Consider the following 26,900-nt stretch of genomic DNA (forward strand, 5'->3'; position numbering starts at 1 on the left):
TAATACAAAAATAGCTTAATCCTGCAATAAGTATTTTTTACTTAGACCTCTCCTCCACCCCCCACCCTTAGTGTGGTAATTCAAAGTGCAATCTCAGCGAAATGATCCTGATGACAGAGAAGTGAAAGAGCAGGGATCATTTACCAAAAATACTTCTCAAAAGATGGAGTGTCTTAGAAATGCGTATGTCACATTAAATAATATCTGCTCTGAGTAAAACTTCTTTCACATTTAACTTCAAAACAAACAAAACCACGCTGTATTATTTCAGTGCTGTGCAGGCATCCAGTTAGAATGAAAAACACTGCTGCTGGTATTCCACAGAAGTGCCTGCTTTAGTTACAATGCTGGGCTTCGTTACAATAGACAAAAATGCCTATTTTCACACTCAGTATTACACCCGTGCTTGCCATGGAGATAACAGTGAGGAGGCAACAGTCATCCAACTCACCCAGAAGCGGAAGAGGCAAAGTGGGCAATGATTCTCAGCAATGCCTGCTTCCTCCCTGGGCACGTAAACCACACAGCACAAGCTTGGGCCATCCTAACACAGAGATGGTTACACACAACACTATTCCAGAAGAGTTTTTTCCAGAAGAGTTTTGAAGAACAAACTTCACTTGCTTGATAAATAAACAGGAGGTGTTATTATCCTCCTATTTAAAAAGGAAAATTGCCACCTGCCATTCTACACTGCTTGTTTGTTTTTTTCCACAGCATAGTTAAAATTACAGCATGCCAGAGGATCTAAAAAGCAGCTAAATGTAGAATAAGAATACATTTGTCTCTCCTGCCTGACCAGGAGTTAAGACAGAATTGTTCATACACAAGGTATTTTCTTAAAAGTCTGCAATGGGATGAACTAAAATTATCTAATGCTATTTTATAGATAACTATTACAGGCTATGTTCCATCACAGCTGTTGCTTCGCTCTTTTCTAAATCTCTTTGCATGACTCTTTTTAACCCTTTTGTTTTTTTTCTCTCCTGCTAGCTGTGTGCCTTTTGTAAAGCTACCAGTTTGTCAACACTTTCAGTTCTGTAGAAGACAATCTATTTTCTATATTTCCTACTGAGAAGGCCAAATCAACTTATCTTTATTTAAAAAAAAAAAAAAAAAGACAAAAATGAAAATGCAGGTTGTACCTACACAGACTTGGGACCTAAGTCTAAGAGGGAATGTAAGGCTGAGCTGTGAGAGATTTTCTGGATTGTAAACAGTATTATTGACACATATTGTTTTTCAAGATTCAAAGAAATACTGAATTTAGGACAATCCTAAAGCAAATTTACATGTACCAATGTTCTTAAGCAATTAAATTCATAACAGCAGAACCCTCGTTCTCCCGGTGTTACCTTACTGGAATGCATTCATCACGTATGAGGCATTAATGGCCTGATCTCTTGAAACGTATTTTTACGAGCATTCACCTGAGGAGCTGGAAGCAGCACCAGGAGAAAAAGTCTTGTTGTTGCGAAGGGCAGACTGATTCCGCGTGCAGCCTGGACTTCTGGTGCTGACGGCAATTACCTTTCCTGGAGGAGTCAGTGACTGCTCCTCTTGAGTAGGCTTTATAGGTGATGTGGCAACAGAGCTCATCTCAGGGGTCTGAAAATGTGAGTACATTAAATGAATATTGTGTATTGTTACAACAAAAATGTGGTTAAACTCATTCTACTTAGGAAACATTAAAGTGTTTTAGTGTGTCAAATAGCACTCCAACCAATACCTCTGAACGTCTGTGGAAGAAAGCTGAAATTCCTCCAGTGGGCATTTAGAAGTGTTAAATACCATTGGTTCAATATCGTTAATTTATGTTACAACCATGTCAGCACCCAACAAGCTTCTTACACTGTGCTGCACCAACCCAGGGGAAAAAAAAAAAAAAAAAAAGCAGAGGTAAAGATGAAGATTTGTCACAGTAACAAAAGAGGCGTTGCTTTTAATTTAGTAGGAATTTTCCTGAACTCTAATAAACCAGAGACCTCTTCTGGATGGAAATACACCTGGACAAAAATATTTTGCTGTTAATTCTGATTGAATAAAGAAGAATAGTTTGTAAAGCTTTTCCCATTCCCTTTCATATTTCATACTGTAACTCAAGAATTAAACCAGAAGCACATGGCAAGGTGCTTTACTGATTTTCCAGGCCTATCCAGTTGACTTCCTTTTTGTTTATATGGTTTTCTAGAAAATGCTCCCTTTTTAAAAAAATGTGTGTAACCACAAGCATAAAATTATCAACCTAAGCTTGACTGCAGTGCAATTTGCTACAGTTAATTTTATGCCTGTAATATTCATTTAAAAGAATGAACCCCAGAACAGCTGACCATTTTGGCTTTGTTACATATTATCTTGAGAAAGTTGTAGGGATCAAGACAAGTAATCCTTTCTCTGCTGAAGTACCTTGTGGCAAAAATATTATGGTTCTTATCATTATTTGATGAAACAGAGGTTTTAAGAGATGAAACTTTCAAAAAAAGTCTACAGCACTTTCAGTTAGGCAGTAAATACCATCCTTTTCCCTTGAATGGGTGTGTCACTCTTATGACATTCATTGCCACAAGATGTGTATCTACCTCTTTTTCTGAAATACACAGTGTATAAAGTGATATTTGACAAATAAAGCAAAAGGTTACTTCTTTTTATTGGAATATATGTAATGATGCATATCTAAAGTAATGCCAATCTTTTCCAGGTGTATGACTCGGCTTTGATTAAGACAAAGTACGCTGAAGTGACAGGAAAACACTTGCAAATAACTGCCTCATATCATGTTTTTTGTTTGGAGTATTAACATGAGAGAGAAGAGAAAACACCTACATGTCTGATCTTTTGAGCTCACTGTAATACTACTGAGACTCTGACTCATGCCAAACAAGAAACTGAAAGGCATGTTAGAAAAGCAGGTGCAGCACACTGAGGAAAAGTCTACCCTGTAGCAATCGATTTTGATTTTCTTTTTAAACATAGGAAACTCCAAGATCTTGACATAGCTGGTCATTGATTTACTATGAGAACAGCAACAGGAATTATTCCCCAGATCACGTAATATTTAGCATATGGAGCATAAAGAAGAGCTACTTACTGGTTTGGGATTGACTTCAGTAGAGATGAGTTTTAAAAGGCAGTTTAGAAGTCTCTGCTTGTGAAAAGTGGTACATGCAGGAACAGCACTTGATTCAGATGTTTGCTCCCTAGCATCCTGGGTTTCTGGCTCCAAGACAGCCAACCAGTCATACTCCAGCTGCAACTTGTTCGGTTTGCCCATCATGAGGTAGACTTCAGCCAGCGTAAGGCTCTCGGAAGTTCGTAGACTCCATCCTTCTTCTCTGACTTGTTGAGAGAGCCGGCTCGGGTCATCCTTGAGAGACTTTGTACTAGATTGTCCCTGAGGTGGAGGTGGAAACGAGGAGCTCAGCTTCTCTTGAGAATCCTCCGTTACTGCATCTGTAATCTCCTTGGTACAAGCATCAAGCTGCTGACCCTGGCTGTGGCTAGCCTGAGCTTCGCATCTGGCTGGGCCACTGCTGGGTGAAGCCACACCACCTCTCAGCAGCTGCGAACAGGACTCAGATGTCTCTGTGCTCCTCCCGCTTGGAAAAGCCACAGGAGAAGTATCGCCAGCTGCTGGAGCAGAGTCTTTCCCATGCGGTTTGTCTGTGCAAGAACATTTCTCTGGGACAATCAGGTCCTGACAGGACTTCATGTACCGTGGGAATGGATCGAGCAGAGAGAGCTCCTCGACATCAGGGATCTTACTGCAAGCACAAGCTGTGCTGCACGATGCTGGTACAGTTGCTTGGTCACCAGCCAAGGCCTCCCTGCCTTCCACACAGAAGGCCACTGAGCTCAGCTTCTCATGGTTCCCTCCTGGATCTTGAAGTCCAGAAGGTGGTTTGCTGAGGGAGTTAGTGATGCCAAGATTTGAGGCTGTTCCTTCTGCCAGACCAGCCTCTGGGGAGCCATCTTCAGTGCCTGCAGGAGCCTCAGCTGTGGGATGAGGGGTTCTGCTTGATTCTGTAGTGCTCTCTGCCCTTCCAACGCTCTTACCTTCTGTTCCCCGTGTGTATTTTAGTTGTCCCCTAGCTGTTCCCTGACCACTCTGTATACCTAGGATTTGTGCAGGGGGCAGTAAGTGAGAGTCTTTTGTGTTCTGTTTGCATTTGCCAGTTTCCTGCCAATGCACTGTGCAGAAAGCCTTGGAGTGAACCACTCTGGCTACCCCAGGCAGTGGAGTGAGTGTACAATTCTCTCCTGGAAAGAGATGGAGCATCACCTTCTCCTCTGAGAAGCTACCTCTTGATTCTGAGTCTCTGGAGTCTTGAAGCTGCCGTTCCTCTAGTGTTTTACGCTAAAAAAGATGTGTTAAAGACTACAACCACCATCTGTCCCCTCATAACAAGTATTTGATGGCCTATTTTGCAAGTTAAGTTAGTAGCTGATCAAGGATATGTTCTCTATTCAGCATAGATATAAGGGCTCTGATCAGAAATTAGTCTTGCTGTGTTGATAAGGCACAAACTAAATCTACAGTCCAGAAAAAAAATTACTATTTTCTGCTTCAAATAGCATTGCAATAGGAAAAAAAAATCTTGCATAGTGAAACAGACTCCCCTTTCTGCGCAATAGCCTTCATTTCACATATTTTGGCATCTTTCAAAGTTCAAGTGCTACGTGAAACTTCTTCCAGGCTCACAAATTAAAGAAAGATGCCTGAATTAGAGGACTAAGAACAGGATACAGCATACCAGTCAACAGGAAAATACATGGCTGTTATCTCACAGCTAGTCTCACAGGTCTGCTTCTACTCCTTGGATCTAGGCTCAGAGGTAGGAATATCTCTGTAATGAGTTCTGTGGCTCAGACAGCATATAAAAACTTAACAGGCAGCAGCAGCTACCTAAAGAAGCTTAAATGTTTGTTTGTTGAAGCTGCGTACAGCAAGTGGAAAGATTCATTCTCAATTTCCTTGCTGAAACTGTAAATCAGTTATTATCCAAGCTTCTACAATGCAGTCACCCATCTGTGCTGAAACACACCACACCCACTTTTTAAGGCAATGAAATAAAGGCAGGGAGCTTCACTTATTACTAACTAGTTTTTCAGAGGACCACAGCAGAGAAGAGTTGAGGTAAAAGTGAAATCCTGCACAATTTTCCACAAAAGACTCCTTCACATTAGTGATGCTGAAATGCTGACCTCTGTTATTATTCAAGCACGAACTGGTAAATTTGTTAGGTAGACTCACATTTCTGATGTAAAGCTGAACCTAGAATGGGAATGGAATTGCTTCCAGGACAGAGCACACAGAACAGAGACTAAACAAGAAAAGGATACGATGCGTACTTCATGGAGAGCCCACTTCTGCTTCAGGAACTCAATGAGGCTGGAGACCTTCCGATGCAACTCCACAATCATCCTGTATGCAAGGTAAAGCAGTGGAACAGATAAAAACGTCAGCAGAAATTCAAATCAGACCCCCAGTGCTAGAATAGGAATTAAGGGAAGAAACTGGCATTCTGTGGCACAGAGAGCACAGCTACCACTCCCAAACTGTAAGAAAAAAAAAACAACGCAACAAAAAAAAAACACTGGCAAAATAACGGCAACATTAAAATGTAACTCACAACTGTGAATGATCTGAAAGCCTATCAGACAAATCTGATTGCTGTGACTCAAGGTACTAGTTTCTCCAGATGCAAGAAGATGAGAAAAGATGGCAAGATTTCACTAACCTGCAGTACTGCAAGCAAGGCACAAAGCTATCAAATGAAATATACAAAAAGGAGGACAAAATACTTTTACTTTTTTGCCCTGAAAGCATTTTGCAAAGTAAACATTACACTGCAAACCTTCATTCTCCTCTCTGCATAGTATTTGGTCACTATACTGAAATGTTCTATTTGAAAGAGAAATCAGCATCACAGAGGCCTGGTTGTTTTCTGCCCTGAGTTTTGGACCAGCCACAAGTACTAAAAGGAAAAAACATTGATGACACTGGAACAACAGCACCAACTACATTTTGCAGGGGGAATTTAAGCTAAGTATCTTCCTTCTTGCTACCACTGTGCTGCATTTGACATATTTAGACTCCCAGCCTAAAAGGAGAGAAGGCAGCTCCAACTTCCCTTCCCTTCCCCATGCCTCTGTCACGTGGCATGTTCAATACAAACTTCAGTAGCACTAACGCTGCACGTCTCTGTTCTACCTGCACTCTGACACCTGGGTGTAAATGGCACCAAGTATATTCATCTCCAACTCCAGTGTCTCCTATCATCACTCAAATCTAAAAGTATAAAGAATAATGGTAAACTAAATATCAAGTTCGATATCTCACTATCTACACAAATCATATGCTCTGGTTGTGCAAAGGCTTCACACTGAGTACATTTAGGCAAACTGCATCATCAACTGCACCATCTAGATCACAAAGAGAACCCTGAAGGGAAAGCAAGATGCTAGAACACCGTCCCTGCATTTCACTGTTCTATACTGAGCACTAAAATCAGCTCCTCATTACCTAAGCCGTGGATTCTGGGCGAGACTCTGCACTCGAGCCCATGCATGATTATTTCGTGGCTGCAACTCCACGGGAACCTTGAGAGGAAGACGTACTGGCTTCTGGTCCTCTTCATCACTAATGCCTGAAGGGAGATAAAGCACAAAGGTCAAAGCAAGGAAAATTCAGGCAGAATGCTATATGCTCAATTACATGGAAGAAAAAAAAAAAGCATCACAGATATCAGCACCATCTACAGATGATTTAGGCAACCCAGCTGCAGCCATGGAGGGAACTTGCTTCCTTAGGTTTACTCCTGTTGCAATTCCCCCCCCCCCCCCTGCAGTAGTACTAGAGCTCTCAGCTGAGCAAGCACTGTCAAAATCAGGTTGCTGGAAACTCCAAACAAGTACAATAGTAAAATATTTCAGATCTTTAAACTACACTGATTCTACTTAGTGAGGGAGGGAGAGAAAGAGAAGTCACACAGCTGAACTGGAGAAGGTTTGTTGTTTTTTGGTTTTTTTTTGTTTTTTTTTTTTGTTTTTTTTTTTTAAATGTTCAGTGCTAAACAACATACTGCTCTTTATTTACTGGCACAGGAGGAAGACTAATTTTGGAATATAGTGAATGGAAACCTGGCAAAGCAGTAGTGATCTTGTCCTGTGTAGCTGTTTCTTCTGTAATTTCACTAGTACTGTACACTAAGAATTAAAGAGCTCAGTGGATCTTAAAGTTAGTGGGATTACACAAACTAACGGGATTATGTAAAAACAATGGGGACGTATTTGTGCCCAATACAAATGCAAAATAGCACAAATTCCCCTGCCAGTGATGCACACATCAAAACAGGCCTACTCTCATATTCTTCCAGCCATCTGTTAAAACTCTTTCACGTTTCAGCATCTTTTACTTACCATCTGGATCACAGAGTTTCTTCAAAGCCCTGCACATTGGAGCTTTGATACGAAGGTTTCTGCCTTTGTAACGAACAGTTGTAGCCCTGGATATATTGAAAGAGAAGTATTTAAAGGCACCATTACCAAAAGTTTGGGAATATGTATCTATCAGTGACACACAGTCAAATACAATCATCTCTATAGAAATGAACAAAGACATTTAAGGATTTACAGTGCAGATTCACAAGGGCATAATAGAAAAAGAGGGCAGAAATAGAAAGGGCAAAATAGAAAAACAGTTTGAAGTTTTTAAATGGTCTTCCAGTGGCACAGTGCTTTACCAGATGCTTATCTATGGTATTTCTTTAATTGTTTCCTTTTTTTTTTAAAAAACATTCATCCACAAATCCCATAAGTTTACAAAGATACCCAAAACTATTTATGTTTTGTCTACTTTTTTTTTTTTTAATCAAATGTAAAAAAGGTTGCAAAAACTAAGCTAAATAAAAATTTTTCACTCCTAGAAGTGAAACGAAACAGAAACCTTTGCTCTAAATCTATTTAAATGGGTTCCTGAGCAGTTCTAACACACTGCCCCAAAGCTTTGTTTCTTGTTACGTATTCTAATCACACAACCCAGATACATATCATTACTGTAATAAAAAACTAGTAACAAAAACTGGTCAGATAACGATTCAGATTCTCCATAGTTTCTAACCAAGTTCATTTTTCACAGTTGCCCAACTTAGTGTTTGTGAAAAATTCTTCAAGCAACTTGTGTGGGCCAGTGTTGTCTTGAGCATGCTGAACTACTCAGATCAGTTACAAAAGCTGACAGAACAATTCTTACATTCCCCTTGGACTTAAAATATCTAAACTTTGATCTATTTTCTGAAATATCGCTGATTCATGCAGCTGCAAACTAAAGACTATCCACTAGCCTGATCTTACAAACTGTCAAAGTTTTGAAGACATAGAAGCACAGCATTGCATGGCCTTAGCTTCACTAACCAAAAAAGGACGTTTCACACAAAGATTCTGCCATTATATTAAATAACCAATTGATTTAATTTTCAAGTGCTCTCTGCTACCTGTGACCATGGTTGTAAGTTTAACTAGGAATATTTTCAACATGGTTTTGCTATGAGCATCTCAGTCATTTTTTCATACACCAGACAATTATTATAGAAAGCCTGAGTTGATGTGTAACACAAGAAATATAAACACCGAATTAAAGTCAGCAATTCCAGGGTCTAGACTCATCCTGCAAACAAACTGCCAGACAGATCCTCATAGTTTTAGCTTCTCTTGATCTTTCTTACCAATCTAATTATGCTGATGTTTACCTGCTTCAGGAGATTATCACGTGTTCTCATTCCCTATTCTTACTTTCTAAACAACCACTTCCATAGTGACAAACTGCACAGACCGCATTGTACTTAGAGGGAGAGGAGTATCAGACTTGAAAAAAAAAACAAAAAAAAAACACTAGGAACTAAAAAAAAAAAAAAAAAGAACTGTTTACAAATAGAGTGATCACAGAACTCTAATGCCACCGAGAGAGATGGAAGGAAAAAGCTTTATATAATGGTTTATATGCAATTTATAATGGGTTATATGCAATTTATTTGCTTGAGAAGACACAGGGCTGCCCTGCGCATGTAGGGAATTAATTCAGATAGTGCAAGCATACTGGTGCTAATGAGGATGAAAATGTGAGCACGTTTTCTTGCACAGTTTATGCCGGTATGAACAACAAAGTTTCCCAACAACTAGGGTAAGAGATGCAGGAGAACAAAGGAAGCAACAATGAGTCTTCCACATTGTAGAGAAAAAGCCTATGCAAGAGCAAGTGTTTCTGAACTGCCCAAGAATGTAAAAATTTATAAACACTCTACATTTTGGGTAGAAGATGCTTAGGAGTAATATTTTCAACTAGAAGGATTCTGACTTTCAAAATGGTTTGTTACAAGACTGGATTTTATAGAACAAACAGTTAGACTGCATACAAATTATTAGCCCTCATAGGCAATTTAATTACAGTGACTCAGGCCTCAATAATGTCAAGTGCTAGATTAATACTATAGCTTGCTAAAAATCTCCTTTACTATCATTTAGACTATTTAGATGACACAATACTAGAAAAGCTCTCCAGTACAACAAAGAGGGACCAAAATGACTGCCTATAATCTGAACTCTAGATGTAAAAAAAGTTAACTTCTTAGGGAAAGAAGGCTCAGGCTGGGTCATTTTAATGGATAATTCAAATTTAAGCAATTTGTTTAAAATATTATTTCATTATATGAAAAAAATTTACTGGTAAGATTTTCTAATTTGTACAAAGCCCAAATTAAACGAAGATTTCTGTTCTAATTTCAAACTTTGTAATTAACAAAAGAATGAACAAGTGATTTCAAAAACAACGACATTCACGACCTGCAACACAACAGCACACTGTACAGAGTGCAGCTCTCAGGAGAATGAAGCCTAATAACTGTAAGGCACTCACTTGGGAACTCAATTTGTGAGCAATGAAGGTGCAACAAAAAGTAGCCAGTTTATGTAAGGTGAAGTCAAAAAGTCAGCAGCTCTCTCCTATTTGCAGTAAAGTTTACTTCATTAATAATTTGCTACAATAATGTACCCTAGAAGGACAAATGCCAATAATAAAAAGGGATCTGTAATAGAGAAAATGATGCTGTTTTCAAATGTCTTCTGAAGACATGTTCAGGACAAACCAATGTCTGCTGAGCAGCTACAATTTGGAAGAAATTAAGTTTAATGATCACACACCTTAATGACAGCTGTTGAAAGATACTTCACTGTAGAATCCACAGACTATAAAAGCAATACTACTTAGAAAAAAATGCCCAAATATCAGAAAATTCCCTCATTTTGTGTAGTATGGCAACTTCTAAACAGTTCTGTATTCTAAAACTACATTGTTATCAAAAAGGAACCCCCACTGCCCGTAATTCATTCTTGAAGTGAAAGAGACTACTCATCCTCAAATAAAGTAGATGCAGAAGTGACTAGAGGGCTGTGGCCTACAAGCACACTGGAACTGCTGGTGCATGTCTGAAAGTCAGGATTCAGAAGCACTGTTGGCAAAACTTTTGGAGATGAACTATATTGAACTATATTCCCTATACTTAACATACTTGTAATGCCATAACTTCTGTAAAGAATTCTCTTTTAATGAATTTCTTAAAGCTCACCTATCCTTTCTACCTAATTAATGGCTTCATGGAAAAAGGGAGAGAAAAAAAACATACAAAAGAAACTAAGAATATCAAATGTCAAACTCCAACTCCAAAAAAGTAAAAATAGTACCCTAGACTCTGGATGATGAATTCAACAATTAAGCTGATGAACAATCCAGTTTTCTGAGTTTCAGGAATAACTTACTACTTACCCAGCCTGAATGAGCTCATTGAGTTTAGCTGCATTTTTGTCATCCATACCTTTACATGAAAAGGGATAAAATAGTAATTAGAACTTAAAGTGATATAGTTATGACTGTTATTACTCTATTTTCACAATATACAAGCTTTACACAGTCCTTGCCTTGCATGAAAACTACATTTTACTCAAGGATTAATTAAGTGATCCTAGTTTAGGTGCTACAGACATAGATTCATAGAATGGCTCTGGTTGGAAAGGACCTCAAAGACCATCCAGTTCCAACCCCCCTGCCATGGGCAGGGATGCCACCCACGAGATCAGGTTGCTCTGGGCCTTGCTTAACCTGCTCCTGAATGCCTCCAGGGATGGGGCACAACCTCCCTGGGCAACCTGTTCCAGTGCTTCACCCAGGTTGTTGTGCGTTACTCTGACTCTGAAGTGTTAAAAGAAAAGCTTCCTCATCTGCCTGCTCAATCTCTGTTGCTAAGGCACCACAGCATAATGAAAGAGCACTGAGCGTTCGCAGCTCTGGATGCAATAAAAAGAAAGTAAATAAAAATAATAAAATGCACGTATAACCTACACCTTTCTTCCATGCGCTATACTGAACATTTTAAAATAACTTGATTTCTATTCTCTATGTTATGCCCAAACCTATTTACTGAACAATTAACATCCCTCTGGCAATACTGAAATCATTCCTGACATGCTTTTAATTCTCCGTAGCTGTACATAAGGCACCCCTATTTCTGGGAAAACAGGACTGGGTGAAAACCACAAAAAGAGGAGAAAGAAACTACTTTCACCAGCTGTAGAAAAGATCTCTCATAAGCTAGGTGTAAAGACTTGCTGCTCAGGTCCATTTGGTCTTGAAGAGACTGGAATTGTTCAAGTGGGTAAAACATTTAACTGAGTACCAAAGTTATAAAAAGACCGAAGCACAGAGTATGCATGCATTGCCATGGTGACCGTGTAAAACCTCATTCCCAGTCAGAGCCACGGAGGGTCTGCTGATTCTTTTAACACAAGATGTGGAAAAAAGGAAGAACCACTAATACTAATTTATACTGGCAATGCAATCTATCTTGCTTCTGACTGTCTTGTTACTAACAGCTCAAAATTGCTTCTCCAAGATGAATTAACATAGTGGAGATCTTTGAACAAACAGAATAAAGTCAGTATGAACGTTGAAAATAGCCTAATTCATGATGCAGTACAATGAAAACCCATGTGTGAAAATAACCTAGCAAAAAAAAATCTGCAAAAGCATCACAATTGCTTTAGGAGTTGTACATGTCCACTACTTCCTCAATTTTTTTCCACTTCGCAACTAGCTTGAGTTTACAAAAAAGTCAAGGTATTTTGATGACTTTCCACCTCTCGCAAAACAAGTGAAATGTAGTACTTCACTCTAACACCAACTCTACAAAAAACTTGGGGACAAATGAAAAAAGTACACAGAAAATAAGGTATACATGAAGGGACTGGAGCATACAATGCTTTTTACTTTGCCCATTCTCCAAGTCACATCAGAGCTCCCTCTAGTCTGGAAGCCATAAAGACCATGCCAACATTGCACTAAGCCTCAGATCAGGAACCTTGCTAACGCAACTGATCAGCTTGCAGAAGACAGGAGCACAGGTTAAGGCGCACACTCATCCATCTACACTCCTCTTTATGGACAAAACCAGCCTCTGGGGTGAATAAGGTCAGCATGCATTCTGGTTAGCCAGTAAGGTTATTATTTCTGATTATGATTTGTAACGCTTTTTCATCTTCAGTGTTCGTTGTTATTTAATGATTTGGATACTGACTTAGAGGACGGTACCATCCCAGATTTTTACAGTATAGGCAGAAATACTCATGAGCGCAAACAGTTTTCAATAACAAAACAGATGGATAACCTAAACTGCATACACATTTACCTGTCACCTGTGCACTGCATTCCACAGATAGCAAAGGCTAAAGAAAGCTGTCAAAGAAAAAGGGGACTCGTGCAGTTGACTACGAACGTCTTTAGAAATACAAATACACTTAATGAAAAATACTACTACTACAGAGACTACTGCCATAAAATACAATGAACACGAACTCCTAATAACACAACACTTCTGATTCTACCATATAAAAAAAAAATTCAGTCAGAGGAAATTCATACTTACATCCCCCAATCTTTTTCCTTAATTCCCCATAGCAGATTAAGCCATAAAGCTCCAGGGATGACTTTTTCAGCCCTTGAGAAAACACTGAAAAACAAAACAGGTACACGTGAGATGACATTATCCACACTGTAGTTACTCAATTCAACACTGAAAATTAGAGTATACTGTGAAAAGATGAAATGATTCAGATTTTCAGTGATGAGACAAGCATCTTACTGAAGGCAAGTCTAAGTGGTTACACAGAATTTAAACATCCAACGGTTCAATATGCAAAATAGAGCTAATTCAGTTGCATCAACCTTAGTATCACAAAACTGTTCACAATTTCTAAGGGAAACGTACAGATGCCCCCAGAAAATGCATACAGAGCTTTTGTTATATGAAAATTAAGAAGTCAGAAATTTCCAAAACTCATACTGGCTTTCGTGCATAAGAATGCACCTTAGAGATTTAATGCAAATTCTAGATTCCATGTCTTTAGCAGTATCATTCCTTCCCCCTTTCTCATCAACACACATCATATAGACACCATTATTTCTAAAAGATCTAGAGTACCCACACCAGCACTGACAGTGTAGGGACCAAACAGCAGACAAGGAATTGGCTGGATGGACGCAGCCAGAGAGCTGTGGTCAATGGCTCTGTGTCCAGGTGGAGGCAGGTGATGAGTGGTGTAACTCAGGGATGTGTCCTGGGACCGGTGCTGTGTAATATCTTTATCAATGACAGACAGTGGGATCAAGTGCACCCTCAGCAAGTTTACAGATGACACCAAGACGAGTGGTGCAGCTGGTACACCAGAAGGGAGGGATGGCATCCAAAGGGACCTGGACAGGCTGGAGAAGTGGGCCCACGTGAACCTAATGAGGTTTGACAAGTCCAAGCGCAAGGTGCTGCACCTGGGTGGGGGCAATACCAGACATGAGTGCAGACTGGGAGAAGAACTCACTGAGAGCAGCCCTAGGGAGAAGGTTTTAGGGGTTCTGGCAGACAAAATACTCAACACAAGCCAGCAAAACACACCTGCAGCCCAGAAGGTGAACTGCATCCTGGGCTGCATCAACAGAGGAGAGGCCAGCAGGTCAAGGGAGGTGACTGTGCCCCTCTGCTCTGCCCTTGTGAAGCCCCACTTGGGGTCCTGCGTCCAGATCTGGGGCCCCCAGCACAAGAAGGATGTGGGGCTGTTAGACTGAGTCCAGAGGAGGAAGGCCACGAAGATGATCAAGAGGCTGGAGCACCTCTCCTATGGAGAAAGGCTGAGAGAGCTGGGGCTGTTCAGCCTGGAGAAGAGAAGGCTCCGGGGAGATCTCACTGCAGCTTCTCAAAACTTAAAGGGGGATTATGAAAAAAGATGAAGAGTAACTTTTTGCTCGAATAGATAGTGACAGGACACAGAGGAATGATTTTTAAACTGAAATAGGCAAGATTTAGCTTAGATGTTGGGAGGATATTCTTCTTTCAGAGGGTGGTGAGACACTGGCACAGGCTGCCCAGAGCAGCTGTGGGTGCCTCATCCCTAGAGGTAGGTGTTCATGGCCAGGTTGCTATGGTGTGGTGAACTAATATAAAAGAAATGACTCTAGTACCATTTTTAATAAGTATTAAAAAAAAAAAAAAAAAGAACCTCAGTAGGGTCATATTAATAAACATACATCATATTCACAGATATCCTATTCAGTACTTACTTTTTCATTTCCTTCATTCCTACCCTCCACTATGGCACTAAAAGGCAGGACTCCAACACTCACAAGACTGAGCTCTACACTAAGCCCACTTCATTGCATACTAACCATTATCAAAGTCAATGTACTTTGAAATCTTGTGCCAGGTGCGGTAGTAGAAATGGCGGACCTGCTCTTTATTCTTCACCATGCTTGCTGGCTTGCCTTTCTTCTTGTATTTCAGGGCAATGTTGTTCTGGATAGCTTCAAAGTCCTTTCCATGCTGAAGAATAAGTAAAACAAATCTAAATACTCATAACCAAACTTATCCCTTGTCATAGGACAACTGAAACAACACACGGGATTTTGAGGTTCTTGAGAGAAATCAGATCTCAGTGATCATAAACAAAAGTCTTCGTTATCAGAACTCAACAGCACAGGAATGACAATGTTTTCCTTTATGTTATATAAAATGTATTATAGATACCAAAGAAATTATATTTTCTTGATTTTTTTTTCCAAAATAAAGAAATATAAGTTGCTAAAAACCTTTTAGAAGACAACTTTGCTTAAATGCACTGAGTACCAGAATTGAAAATACTGACTTTCTCACTTAGCTTTCTTTACTTTCCGCAGCATTTTTCCTCTCCTCTGTCCTACCTTCACTTCTGACTTGGGCAAGTGTTATATTTAATAGCTTCATTTCTATTTACAGTGAATTTCGTATTCAGGTTATTAGTGGTATAAAATTTGAGTTTCAAATAATAAGGAAGAGTTGTTAGGTTTTGATTATTTCTTTTGTTTTCTTGTTTTGTTTTTTAAGCAGAAAACACCCTTTTACACTAAGTTATTTAGAAGCTTATTCTCAGGGTAAAAAGAAGGCACGTTAAGTGTCCCCTTAAATCATTTAATTCTCATAAAATCCCTGGAGTCCAAAAAAAGGAAAAAATAATTTTAAGAACATTACCACTGAATTCCTGTATCATAAAATTTCTCAAAATTCAAATACTTGATTCAAGTATGACTACAAAGTATGACAACCTCTTTTGAAAGGTAACAGCATGAAATGAATCGAAGCAGGAAAACAAACGTTCTTTCAGTGATGGAGGGACTTAAAAGAAAACAGTTTAATTGTTCACTTTTTTCCACAAAATATACACATGAATCACACTTACCACTAAAAAAAAAAAAAAAAAAAAAAACAAATAAACCCATAAGCATTTATTTTGTTTTCCCCTTTAGGACCTGTTTTTGTAACAGAAGTGCTCTTAAAAATAATTGTAAGAACAGGACATCCAGGAACATATTGTATAAAACATATGAGACAAAAAGTGAGATGACCTAACTTTTCCTTGTCTCTCAAACCTAGTACTGAAATGGCTCAAGCCTGCTTATCCTCAAAACACTGCAGTGTCTACGACAGTTTAAAAGAAAATGCGTTTTCTTATTTTGCAAATATTACAGGCATGAGCGTGTTGCTTTTCAAAGTTGAGATTGGGACTTGACTTCTTCATACATGAAATAATAACATTTTTTATTATGGTTCTATTAACATTCGTGAGTAAAATTCACATGGATTTCCAATGTATTTCAGAAAAAAAACTTGACAGTTTTGAAAGGTGGCTTTGATCCACAGTTGTTGTATAGCCAACTGCATAGACACACATATGCACAGACAAACAAATGCAATATATGCATAGGGGTGGTGCTCTTGCAAATCCCAATTAAATCAACATTCTTTAGGAATACCCACATACCAAAGTAAGCCATCTAAGCTGGTTATTTTCCACTACATGTACCTCATACAGTCCCTCGAAGAAAGTATTTTTGTCCTCTGTGCTCCACGATTCCCACTGACGTCTGACCTTCTTTCCTTCCTCCTTCTCTCCAGCCGAGGAGCCCAGGTTTCTTGCTGCTGACTTGGAATTTGCAGTAGGATTGCTGGCAGGAATTCCTGATGTGCCGCCAGATGCAGATCCTCCATTATCTGCTGCTGCAAAAAACACGACTGGTGTGAATATTAAACCAATATGAGGATTCACATATAAGGGAGGAACTACGTCCACCTGGGAAAATTACAAGGATAATTCAAGCTATCCGAATGATGGCAAGTCCCAGTCCCTCTTTGTACCACAGATTCTGACGCGACTTTTGGAAAAAGGTACAGAAATGTAATCTTGATTTTATGTTTGTCAGTTGTTGGCACCCCAAAGAACCTAATTCAGGGAGTCACTCAGGGAATGATTCAGGAATTTGCTGTTTTTGCAAGTAGTGAAGAAAGATTGGAAGCTTCAATAGCTATGTATGACGCAACAAGATTCCCCACACGTTAATTCCAAAGAATAAAATATATTTTAAAATCACCTCTGGAATGGTAAGTCTTCAAAAGACTGTTTAATCATTACAAACATTATCAACCAACCTTAAATATGTGATTTATTCACAAGAGAAATCAAACCAAGCATGGTATTTGGTTTGCCATTGTAACAGATTATCAGAATCCAGAAACCAGGGAGAAACCTAATGGAGCGCACTCAATTTTTTCCATGAAAATGTAAGCACTCTATAACTTACACTTCAAAAATACATTTTCTCCAATTTTTCTGAGAATAAGGATTTGGCTGCCTTTATCAGTGTTGATCATTGTTGGAACAATGCCTTTATCAGCATTGTTTGTTCCAACCCCCTGCCGTGGCCAGGGATGCCACCCACTAGACCAGGTTGCTCAAGGCCCCGTCCAACCTGGACCTGAACACTGCCAGGGATGAGGCACCCATGGTTTTTCTGGGCAAACTGTTCCAGTGCCTCCCCACCCTCACAGGAAAGAATTTCAACCTCACATCTAATCTAAACACTCTCTTTTAGTTTAAAGCCATTACCCCTTGTCCTATCACTACACCCCTGACAGAGTCCCTCCGCAGCTTTCCTGTAGCCCCCTTTAGGTACGGGAAGGCCGCTGTAAGGTCTCTCCAAAGCCTTCTCTTCTCCAGGCTGAACTCCCTCAGCCTGTCTGTATAGGAGAGGTGCTCCACGCCTTTGATCATCTTTGTGACCTCCAGACCAACCCTAGTAGGTCCATGTCCTTGTGCTGGAGGTCTCTGACCTGAACGCAGGGCTCCAGGTGGGGTCTCACAAGAGCAGGCCATGGGGCAACAGTCACCCCCCCCGACCTGCTGGCCACACTGCTTTTGGTGCAGCCCAGGATACATTTGGCTTTCTGGGCTGCAAACACACATTTCCAGCACAGGTTGAGCTTCTCATCAACTAACACGCCCAGGTCCTTCTCCATCAGGGCTTCTTTCAAGCCATTCTCTGCCCAGCCTGTATCTGCACTTGGGTTTGCCCTGTCCCAGGTGCACGACCTTGCACTTGGCTTCAGCTCAGTTATCTTTTGAAATTCAGTTATCTGAAGCAGTTTGCATACCTGACAAAGTCTGTGTTAATTACATAGCTAGGATATCCCAGTTCGATAATCTTGAATTATATTAAAATAAAAAAAGAGTATCAGAAGGATCAATTTTTAAAGGCTTGCTCCGATTTAAAGATTTGAAGGACTTGTATGTAAATCTTAACTGTAACTACTCAGCTGCATTTCAAAAGGAGGTCCTTGAGACTACAAAACCACACTGCTCCAAACCCTAGAGCAGCAGTATGTTCAAGCAACAAAGTACATATGAAAAAATTTAGAACAGAGTAAAACGCATGAAAGCACCTTTTTCCTGCAATAAGTATATACCTGATACATATTATGATATTGTGACCATTTTAAAGTTTTTTTATTTCCAAAAACTGTTATTTGATCCTTTCAAAGAAAATTACTGCCACCACAAAGAAGCAAATAAGGCAAAGCATGAAATAGAATCACGTAACTATAAGAAAATTCACCTAAAACAACTTCTGGGGAAAACAACCAACCAACCTCCTCTATTTCCTAAAACCTTCATCACAAAATAACTCAAAGTTAAGGAATTTAATTCTGATACTACAAAGACAAAGTTAAGCAATTTATTTCTGATACTACGAAGACAAGTCTTCAAAAAATAATTAGAAAGATCTGAGACACTTTAACGGGTGGCTGAGAAGATAAACAGCTCTTTGTCAGACCGAGAATTGTTTCTTCACCCTGTAAATGTGAGACTGGAATATGACAATTTGCATGGGAAAGAAATACAGATCTCAATGTTTAAGATCTCTGGCCAAGAAAGGTGAATACATCAGTCTTCAACCTCAACGTACAACAACATCCTGTTGCTGCAAGCTCCCAGTGCAAAAGACCATCTTTATCACAAGACATCTACGGATTTCTACCGTGCAGCTACTCTTCTGATAGCAGACCTAACTTTCTTGCAAATCGTTTACAGGAACCACCTATAATATATACATCTATACCTATCTACGTATAGGTATTATCTATATAGGGATCTAGATAGGATAGATATAGGTATATAGATGTATTTTTTTTAATCATCTGCGTATACATGATCAAGTAAAAACCTAAGGTCAGATGCTGTAAGTACAGATTTTATCAAGGATTTTCTAAAGATTGTACAGCATAACTGGTACACAAAGTTTTCATGAAGTGTTTTTAATAGAAACTTAAGAAAGGACTATCAAAACTATCAGAAAGGACTTTAAACTCTAGTGAGACTATAAAGTTCAGCGGATTTCCACTTAGCTGCATGTAAAAGATGAAATGAAAAGAACAATTCTATCAAGGATCCTCCCCTCAGGACATGCTAAGGAAGGACTCCAATGATCTGGCTTCTACCAAGGCTGCGTAGCTCAATACTGCTCCTTCATTCCTTTCGGTTTACTTACTCTTCTACAAGACAGAGTCCTGCAATGACAAATTGTAATCCTGGGAAGTTCATCACATTCTTTCTTGTTTTAAGCACAAATAAATCACTGTCCAGAGAAATGTTTACAGTAACATATGAAGATTTAAAAATTCTAATATCTTGTTACCTCCACAGAGATCTTACACGCCACTCAATTATTCCAGGAACAAAGGATTTTGCTCTACCATGTGTTTGCAGTATCTTCCTTGCTACTGTGCACAGTAATATCTATCCTTGCATTACCACAATCCACTCTGCAGCTTACTGGATCTCAGTAAGGAAATGGAATGCAGTGTATTCTAAACCATAACATTATAAAACAATTGAGGATAAAGGCAAAAGTAAAAATAGTCATACGTTATTACATCTCACCCTATAAATTCATTGTTTCAATCTTACTGTATGAGATTCTTGTAATAGGCAAAACAGCTAACAAGTTTCCATCCTGTCAGTAATGATAATCATCATTAAATCCCAACAACAGATTATTTAAAGTTTAACTAACGCATTAAAACAGAGTTCCATCAAGGCCAGCCGTACCCACAAATGCTGCAAAACTGCTGGGGAGGAGGGAAGCTTACTCAAACAACCCGGTTAGGTGCTTCATCTACATACAGACATTTATGTGAGATCACTGCAGACAAGACAAAGACAAGACCGTTATCCTCACTCTGCCTACTCATCCTCCTAGGCTGTAGGTAGCATCTTTGTGTCTACTCTTCAATTTTACACTATCAGCTCCTAGATGCCAGCTGATTAGTATCTTACAGATTCTAGAGGCTGCCATTCAGCAGTTAATCCCCACTACACTCATGTGTCTCAACACGCAGTCCAGTTTCCTCATTGGTGTTCTAAAGGGTTAGTTGCAAAATGTGAACTTCTTCAGGAGTCACCAGTCAAATGCAAGGGGAACATCTACTAGGAAATACCTTTACAAATGAGATGATGCTTTCACAGATTCTTGCACGTTGTCACCCAAATTCGGAGTGTAAAACACTGAACTCCCTCTCCAAAGCACAGGATGCAAATGCCAACTTGTACCATGACATGAAGTTTCCTTCACAGCATGTTTTCTTGTTTTAGATTCTATACAAGCCAGTAACAAGGTTGAACTATACAGTACCATCTTTGAAAGCATTTCTGAGCAAAGACTGCCATTAAAAAGGCCACAGTAGAAAACGCTTTTGAGTATTTTTCCCCCTCACAAACCTGTACTAGTGCTTAGCAGTCTTTGGAAAGTACATCAAAACATTTGTTGCCAACAGAACTGGACAGGGTGCTAATAATCTATAGTTCCCAGATGGCTTCCAAATGCATTCTGCTATTCTCACGGCAGAGCATTCCTCGGTAAGCATCCACTCCTCAATTTTAATGAAAAAAAGCCAAGACATGTCCCAGCTTTCTTCCTGGTCATTTGTTAAACAAATCCCATTTTTAGCCATGTATCTTTCCGAAGTTAGATACTACATCATGTACTTCAGAGAAGAAATGCATCAGATAGACAGGAATTTAAGTGAAGCCATTTGTTCCATGGAAGGACTCAACAAAGCTGCAGCTAAATCCAATTTGCTTTCCTCTCCAAGAACTGTAGATGAGAAGAGAATACAGACAAGAGAAGGAGAGATACCAATACATTCCTTGCATGTCAATGCTTCAGTCTGAGGATTAACATTTTAACTGGGAAGTGGGTTTCGACCTTGTATGCCTCTGTGGCACATGGCATGGACTCCTAGGAAGGCTGATCCAGTACAGCCATGTTGTATGTTCACACCGTATTATGCTCCTCTTACGAATTAACATCCAAAGTTTTATTTAAAACATGTCAATGTCCTACAAAGACAAATTAATTTAGCTTCTTCCATCTCTTACTATTTTGAAGACTTGCAAAAGCAAGATATAGTCGAGTGTTTTTAATCATATGCAGTGCCAGTTAGCAGCAGGAGTCTACACTCCTGATACATATGTATGTGTGTGCGTGTGTATAAATATATACGTATATAAACACACACACGTTACTATACTGCCATACTGAACTGAAGGCTCACTTGTCTATGGACAGCGCACATTCAAGCAATCAAAGTTGTATCTGAGCTAACCAAACATGACTGTAAAAAATAATGGTGGTTTATTATAAATTTGGTTACTCCCCCACCTCAAGTAATTCATTCTCTTGCTCTTCCATTAGAAAACACCCTTAAAGAGAAGAATGCCTTGTAAGCACCTCGTACACGGCTCTCGCTGAACTATGTGGTTGTGCAGCCATGTGCCTTGCAGGCAGCCACCTTTCAAAGCTCAGTACCTACAGCATAGGGCACACCAAACAAAACCCTCCTCTCGAAGTGTGGAATGAGACTCTGCACAATTTCTGAGCCACTTTCAAGGGAAGGGAGGGAGGAAAAAAGCATAAATGAAAGCACCTCAGTTTAGGACGGAAAGAGAGGTACCAACAGGAAATGAGATTGATAGAATTAAGAATAAGAGAACGAGGGACTGTGCTAGCAGTCTTTAAAACTGTCATTCATTCCCCAAAGAAATAATGCTGGAGGAATCGCATTTCCCATGCAGGTTACGATACATTCTTCAGCATACAAATCTGCAAAGATATTATAAAATCATACTGCGAGTACATACACTGGGTACCTTGGTCTACACTGCCTCTCCACAGGAAGACCCAGTAGTTAATTTAATTCGCATACTACAGAACATGCAACTTTGTTGGGCCAAAACAAACTGTGAACTGCTTTCCAGTGAGTTTTATGCAATGCCCAAAGATTGAATGTTTTAATTCAATTAATGCTTTCAGCTGAGTAACTTATTTTTAAAGAAAACTGCTTATTACACGTTTTATGAATAAGTCTAGAGTAACAGCATGAAAGACGCTTTCAAGCTTCAGCTCGTCACCATTAGATTTTGTTACTATTTCCTCCCTGCTTCATTATGCATTCAGAAAATGAATAAAAACATGAAAATGAGAACGCCCTACTTTAGTTCCTAGTACATCTACAGCATACGATGGCAACATAGTCTGCATTTACTTTTACTAACGTGGTCACAACATACACACGTTTTCACCACTCATTGCTTCACAGTGCCACAAAACACACCTTAAAACCTGTGGCAACAGTGTGGCATATCAGCATTTGAGAAGTAAACTCTTAGAAATGCCTTTTCTTCAGTGACCTTATATTGGGGCTGCTTCTTTTCCCTCAGAAAATCTTCCTGCATTTGAGCTCTCAATCAACTGACTGCACCCCACCAATCCTTCAGGTTCCTTCTCTGGTTTCATGCACAAAAGTTACTTAAAGACTTACTTCCAAGCTATTCCACTACTTCCACTGTTTAGAGCATAGATTATGAACTTGAAATAATAAAAAGATGATCAAGATATGAAAATAAGATAATCATTCTAAAAAAAATACATATATTTAGATACTTGCACAGGAACTTTGATAAATCTTTTAGCAATCAAAATGGTGTGACTTTTAGAAGCTAAACAGTTCTCAAACTTTATTTTACTGTAATATTTTTACGTCATTTTTGCTCTAAAGTTAAAGTGTAACAACGGTACACAAAGATCCAGAATAAAAAACAAAAATAAAAAGTAAAGAAATCCATAATTAAACATTGTATCAGGGAGATCCAAAAATTAGGAGTGTGTTTATTTATTTTACTAGGCAGAATTCGAGAATTATTATTAAATATCCTCTCTGAACCATAGTAAGATAAAGTCAGAAAGTTTGCAGCTGTTGAGCAGGCAAACTTTTCCTGCTGCATGCAATGAAGTTTACTTTGAGAATAATTTGTTTGCTGCAATAGAGTACCCTCAAAGCATAAATGCAAAAAAAAAATTATAAGGGATTTGTTAGGAAACACTGCTATTTTCAAATGGCTTTTAAAGACATGATTGGGATAAATCAATGCCTGCTGTGTAACTACAATTTGAAAGAAATTAATTTTAATGATCACATTCCTTAATAATAGCCTTCAAAAGAGACTTCACTTTAGAATACACATATTCTAAAGGCAGGACCCCTTTAATATAATTTCAAGGGTGACATAGCTTTATTGAAAGATCACGACACAACCAAGTTTCTGGTTTCACCAGACCAAACGTAAGCATGGTCTTGACACTCCCGCTGGCCCATGGCACCATTACCTTTGCAGTCACCACCTTGATTGTGCCATGCAAAATGCAAAAGCTTCCAACTTTCGGAGCTGATACAAAGGATTGCAAATGCATTTGAGCTCTTCATCATTTTTATACTTACAGAGGAGGAGAAAGTTGGTGGGCCAGCAAGTGTAAGGACTTTTGTACAATCCTTATTGGTAATCTTCACTATTCAACCTGTTCCCTACTGGAAGCTAGCTCTGAGGGACGCTTCACTTGGAATGCAAACCCCTAGAACTTCTTAGCACAAAACATTTCATTAGGGAGAATCCAGACAAGCCTGGAAAGCGTCTCTGCATGTAAAGAGCTCCAATTCGAAAGGATTCCACTCCATGGCTCTGTTCTCCAAGATCTCACAGTTACGATCTCAGCCATATCAGAAGTATCAGTTTTAATACATTCACATCTAAACCAGCCAGGCAAAGCTGTGGCTGGTCTTACAGTTCAAAATGTGAAAGCGTAATTGTCATTCTACCAGTGACCGTTTCCCCCAATAACTGAAAGTTTCTCCAAACCTGACAGTATAGTCAGGTACAGTGATTGCCTATCTATGACCGATTACTGAAATATTAAAACCTGTTCTGCATGTATGATTAATACACACATTTATTATAGTTATTTTGGGATCTGAATTGCAAAACAGAGTCTGCTTTTCAACTGTATCAATACACCTCATTAAATATCATTCCACTCCTCTAAAACATAAATGAATGTTTATGTACAAATACAAAAATATGAATATACATGTACACATGTGCAAGATGCGCGTATTTTGTTCACATGTGCACGCACTTCCAAAGCAATGAAACTGCAAATGCACATATTACACTCGGCCATTATGGGTAACGTTCATTCCAAAGGAGTATCTCCTCCCATTTAACGCTACTTACAACCCTTGAAATAATTGTCTGTAGCTAAAGACTCCTGGGTATTCCATCTGTTTGTTTATTTGGTTTAATGCAGCTGGGAGAAAATTTACGCAGGCCTTTCTGCTCTATCCTCCAACACAACACATGGAAGGTGTTCACTTAGATCAAAAAAGTTTAAGAGATTATAAAGGATTTATAAAGGTATTGAAAATATTCAGTTATATTCAATTATATACTGTGAAACAACTAAATTCAGTATTTTTTTACATTATATGGCAATAACTAAAAGGTGGCAATGTGTAAAACACTGCTTTCTTACTGCAACACAACACTGCCACAATTCTTAGTGTTTACCTAAAGTCCAGCAAGTGCATGCCACTGTAATGGACCAAAAAAGTGAGGTAACGTTCAATATACATTTATGCTACGTGGAGTTTTATTTAGTTTCAGTGGACAAAAATAAATTCTGCTATTTCAAATCTTAAAGAAATCGACAAGTGTTATTCTTTTCAAAACTTAACAGAAAATAACACAAGAACTTTTGTGCAAGGTATCCAAAATTAGTCTCAAGCTCAGCTCTGCTACAGTACCAGGTGTCTGCCCGTAACTGCTGAGCACACACAATAGCACCAAGATATTCAAATATCCTTGCTCTTTTCCAGCTACTTCAGGAAGAAACAGCTTTGAAAAAAACATATTCTCATCCTCAATGCTAAAGTGAAAAAAAGCATGTATATGTATGTAAAAATATGCATACATAGATGTATACAGAGCAACCTTATTAAAAAAAAAAAAAAAAAAAAAAGTAAAAACATCAAATTGCATGAAAATCCCTTAACTGTTCTGAACCAGTAATGCAGTACTAGTGACTCACAAAACCTTGGAAACAAATAGTTCAATATGTGTATTTCACAACTGTTTCAAAAATAGTTCCTTGAGTAAAACAGTCACAGAAATGAGAGAAATCATCAATATCTTGTGGTTAGCTTTTTTCCCCTTTTTTTTTAAAACTACCACCCATTTAATATTTTGTTATTATTCAGTGACAGAATGCAGAGTGCAGCCACCTGATTACACAGCTTGTTAGAGTCTAATTTCCTAACCAAAATACAGAGATTTCCTAAAACTCAAGAGAGAAAATGCAGGAATGAAAGGTTTGCTTCAATAATGAAGGGCTTTTTTTTTTTTCTCCCTCTTCCACATACACATCCAAATCCCTCCATTTTTGCAAGTGCAAACGGGAGAGTGGGCAGCAGAGAAGCTGAAGCCTTGGGACACAAAGAAGATTTCAGCTACTGTGCGAAACAAGCCCCAGAACACCTTCCCCAAAACCAAACAAAAGATGGCATCTGCAGGAGGAGAATGACAACCCCCAAACACAGTGACCCACACCCCGCTCGCCTGCGTGTTCTGAGGGTTCCAAAATACAGTACCTTTGCCTTTTACAGCAGTGCTGCTGCCAACTGAAGAGGATGCCTGAGAATCCTTCTTCAGCCTCTTGCTCTGAGGTCTGACACTGGACCTGAGAAAATGATGCTGGTCCTGGCTGTGGGAGGGCTGGAGGGCAGCCGGGGCCTGGGCCAAGCTGGGGTTCGGTGAGGGGCTGCTGTTAGTGTTGCTGTTGATGATCTTCTCTTCTTTCTTTGTGCTGCTGCTGCCTGGAGCTGCCTCTCCTCCTCCTCCTGCCCCTTCTTCTTCCAGGGACTCCTCATCTCCTCCTGCTCTCTTGCCCAGCTTTTTCACCCCTTCCTCCCCGCTGCTCTCGCCCAGTTTCACCGTCATCCTGTTGGGGAGGAGAGAAAGAAAAGAGGGGGGCACAAAGTCAGGCCGGGGAGCCCACCAGAGAGGGGGAGAAACCCCTGGGCTGAGAGGGGAGAAGTTTAGCTGCAGAAATTCCTCTCAACATGGCCGCCGTTGTTTGTTACTAAATCCCCTTTCGTTTGCTGTCCCGACCCAACAACCTGTGCCGAGGGCGGGAGGGGAGAGCCCCGCGGGAATCCCCCCCAAAGCGGCCCAAAAGGCTGCGGGGCTCCCCCGGCAGCCCCCCGGAGGCCTTCGGGCCGCCTCGGGCGGAAAAAAAAATATATATATAAAATAAATCGCCGAGGCCAACTCGGGCGCTGGAAGCGCTCGGCAGGCGGCGAGGGAGGGAGGGAGGGAGGGAGCGAGGCAGCCGCCGGGCCCGGCGGAGCGGGGCAGCGCGGCCGGGGCCGGGCCGGGGCTCGCCCCCATCCTACCCCTTGCGAAGCTGCGGGGGCCCGGGGGGGGCTCCTCGGCCTCCTCCCCGCGGGGCCCAGCCGGCCCGGCCCGCCGCGGGGGGGGGCTCCATGCTCCTCGCTGCGGCGGCGGCGGCGGCTTCTCCTCCTCCTCCTCCCTGTGTGTGTGTGTGTGCGGCT

The 26,900-nt window shown here is 40.0% G+C and overlaps 1 protein-coding gene across 2 annotated transcripts in view; it reads right to left on the minus strand.

Annotated features, from left to right (window-relative positions):
* The window catches only part of CRAMP1 (cramped chromatin regulator homolog 1), a 43,232-nt gene that overhangs the window by 14,626 nt on the left and 1,706 nt on the right, over positions 1-26,900 (minus strand). For both annotated transcript variants that reach the window (XR_014618881.1, XM_084295965.1), the window contains exons 2-11: positions 25,938-26,287; positions 16,429-16,622; positions 14,759-14,912; positions 12,969-13,052; positions 10,817-10,865; positions 7,420-7,505; positions 6,524-6,647; positions 5,341-5,422; positions 3,089-4,354; positions 1,431-1,608 (exon numbers count right to left, since the gene is read on the minus strand). Coding sequence is in view for 1 of the 2 variants with exons in the window: in XM_084295965.1 (XP_084152091.1) it covers positions 1,431-1,608; positions 3,089-4,354; positions 5,341-5,422; positions 6,524-6,647; positions 7,420-7,505; positions 10,817-10,865; positions 12,969-13,052; positions 14,759-14,912; positions 16,429-16,622; positions 25,938-26,286 (2,566 nt within the window). In the remaining variant the exon portion in view is untranslated. The remainder of the gene's footprint in view (positions 1-1,430; positions 1,609-3,088; positions 4,355-5,340; positions 5,423-6,523; positions 6,648-7,419; positions 7,506-10,816; positions 10,866-12,968; positions 13,053-14,758; positions 14,913-16,428; positions 16,623-25,937; positions 26,288-26,900) is intronic.

The sequence above is a fragment of the Netta rufina genome, assembly GCF_964035555.1.
Source record: "Netta rufina genome assembly, chromosome: 15".
Taxonomy (NCBI): domain Eukaryota; kingdom Metazoa; phylum Chordata; class Aves; order Anseriformes; family Anatidae; genus Netta; species Netta rufina.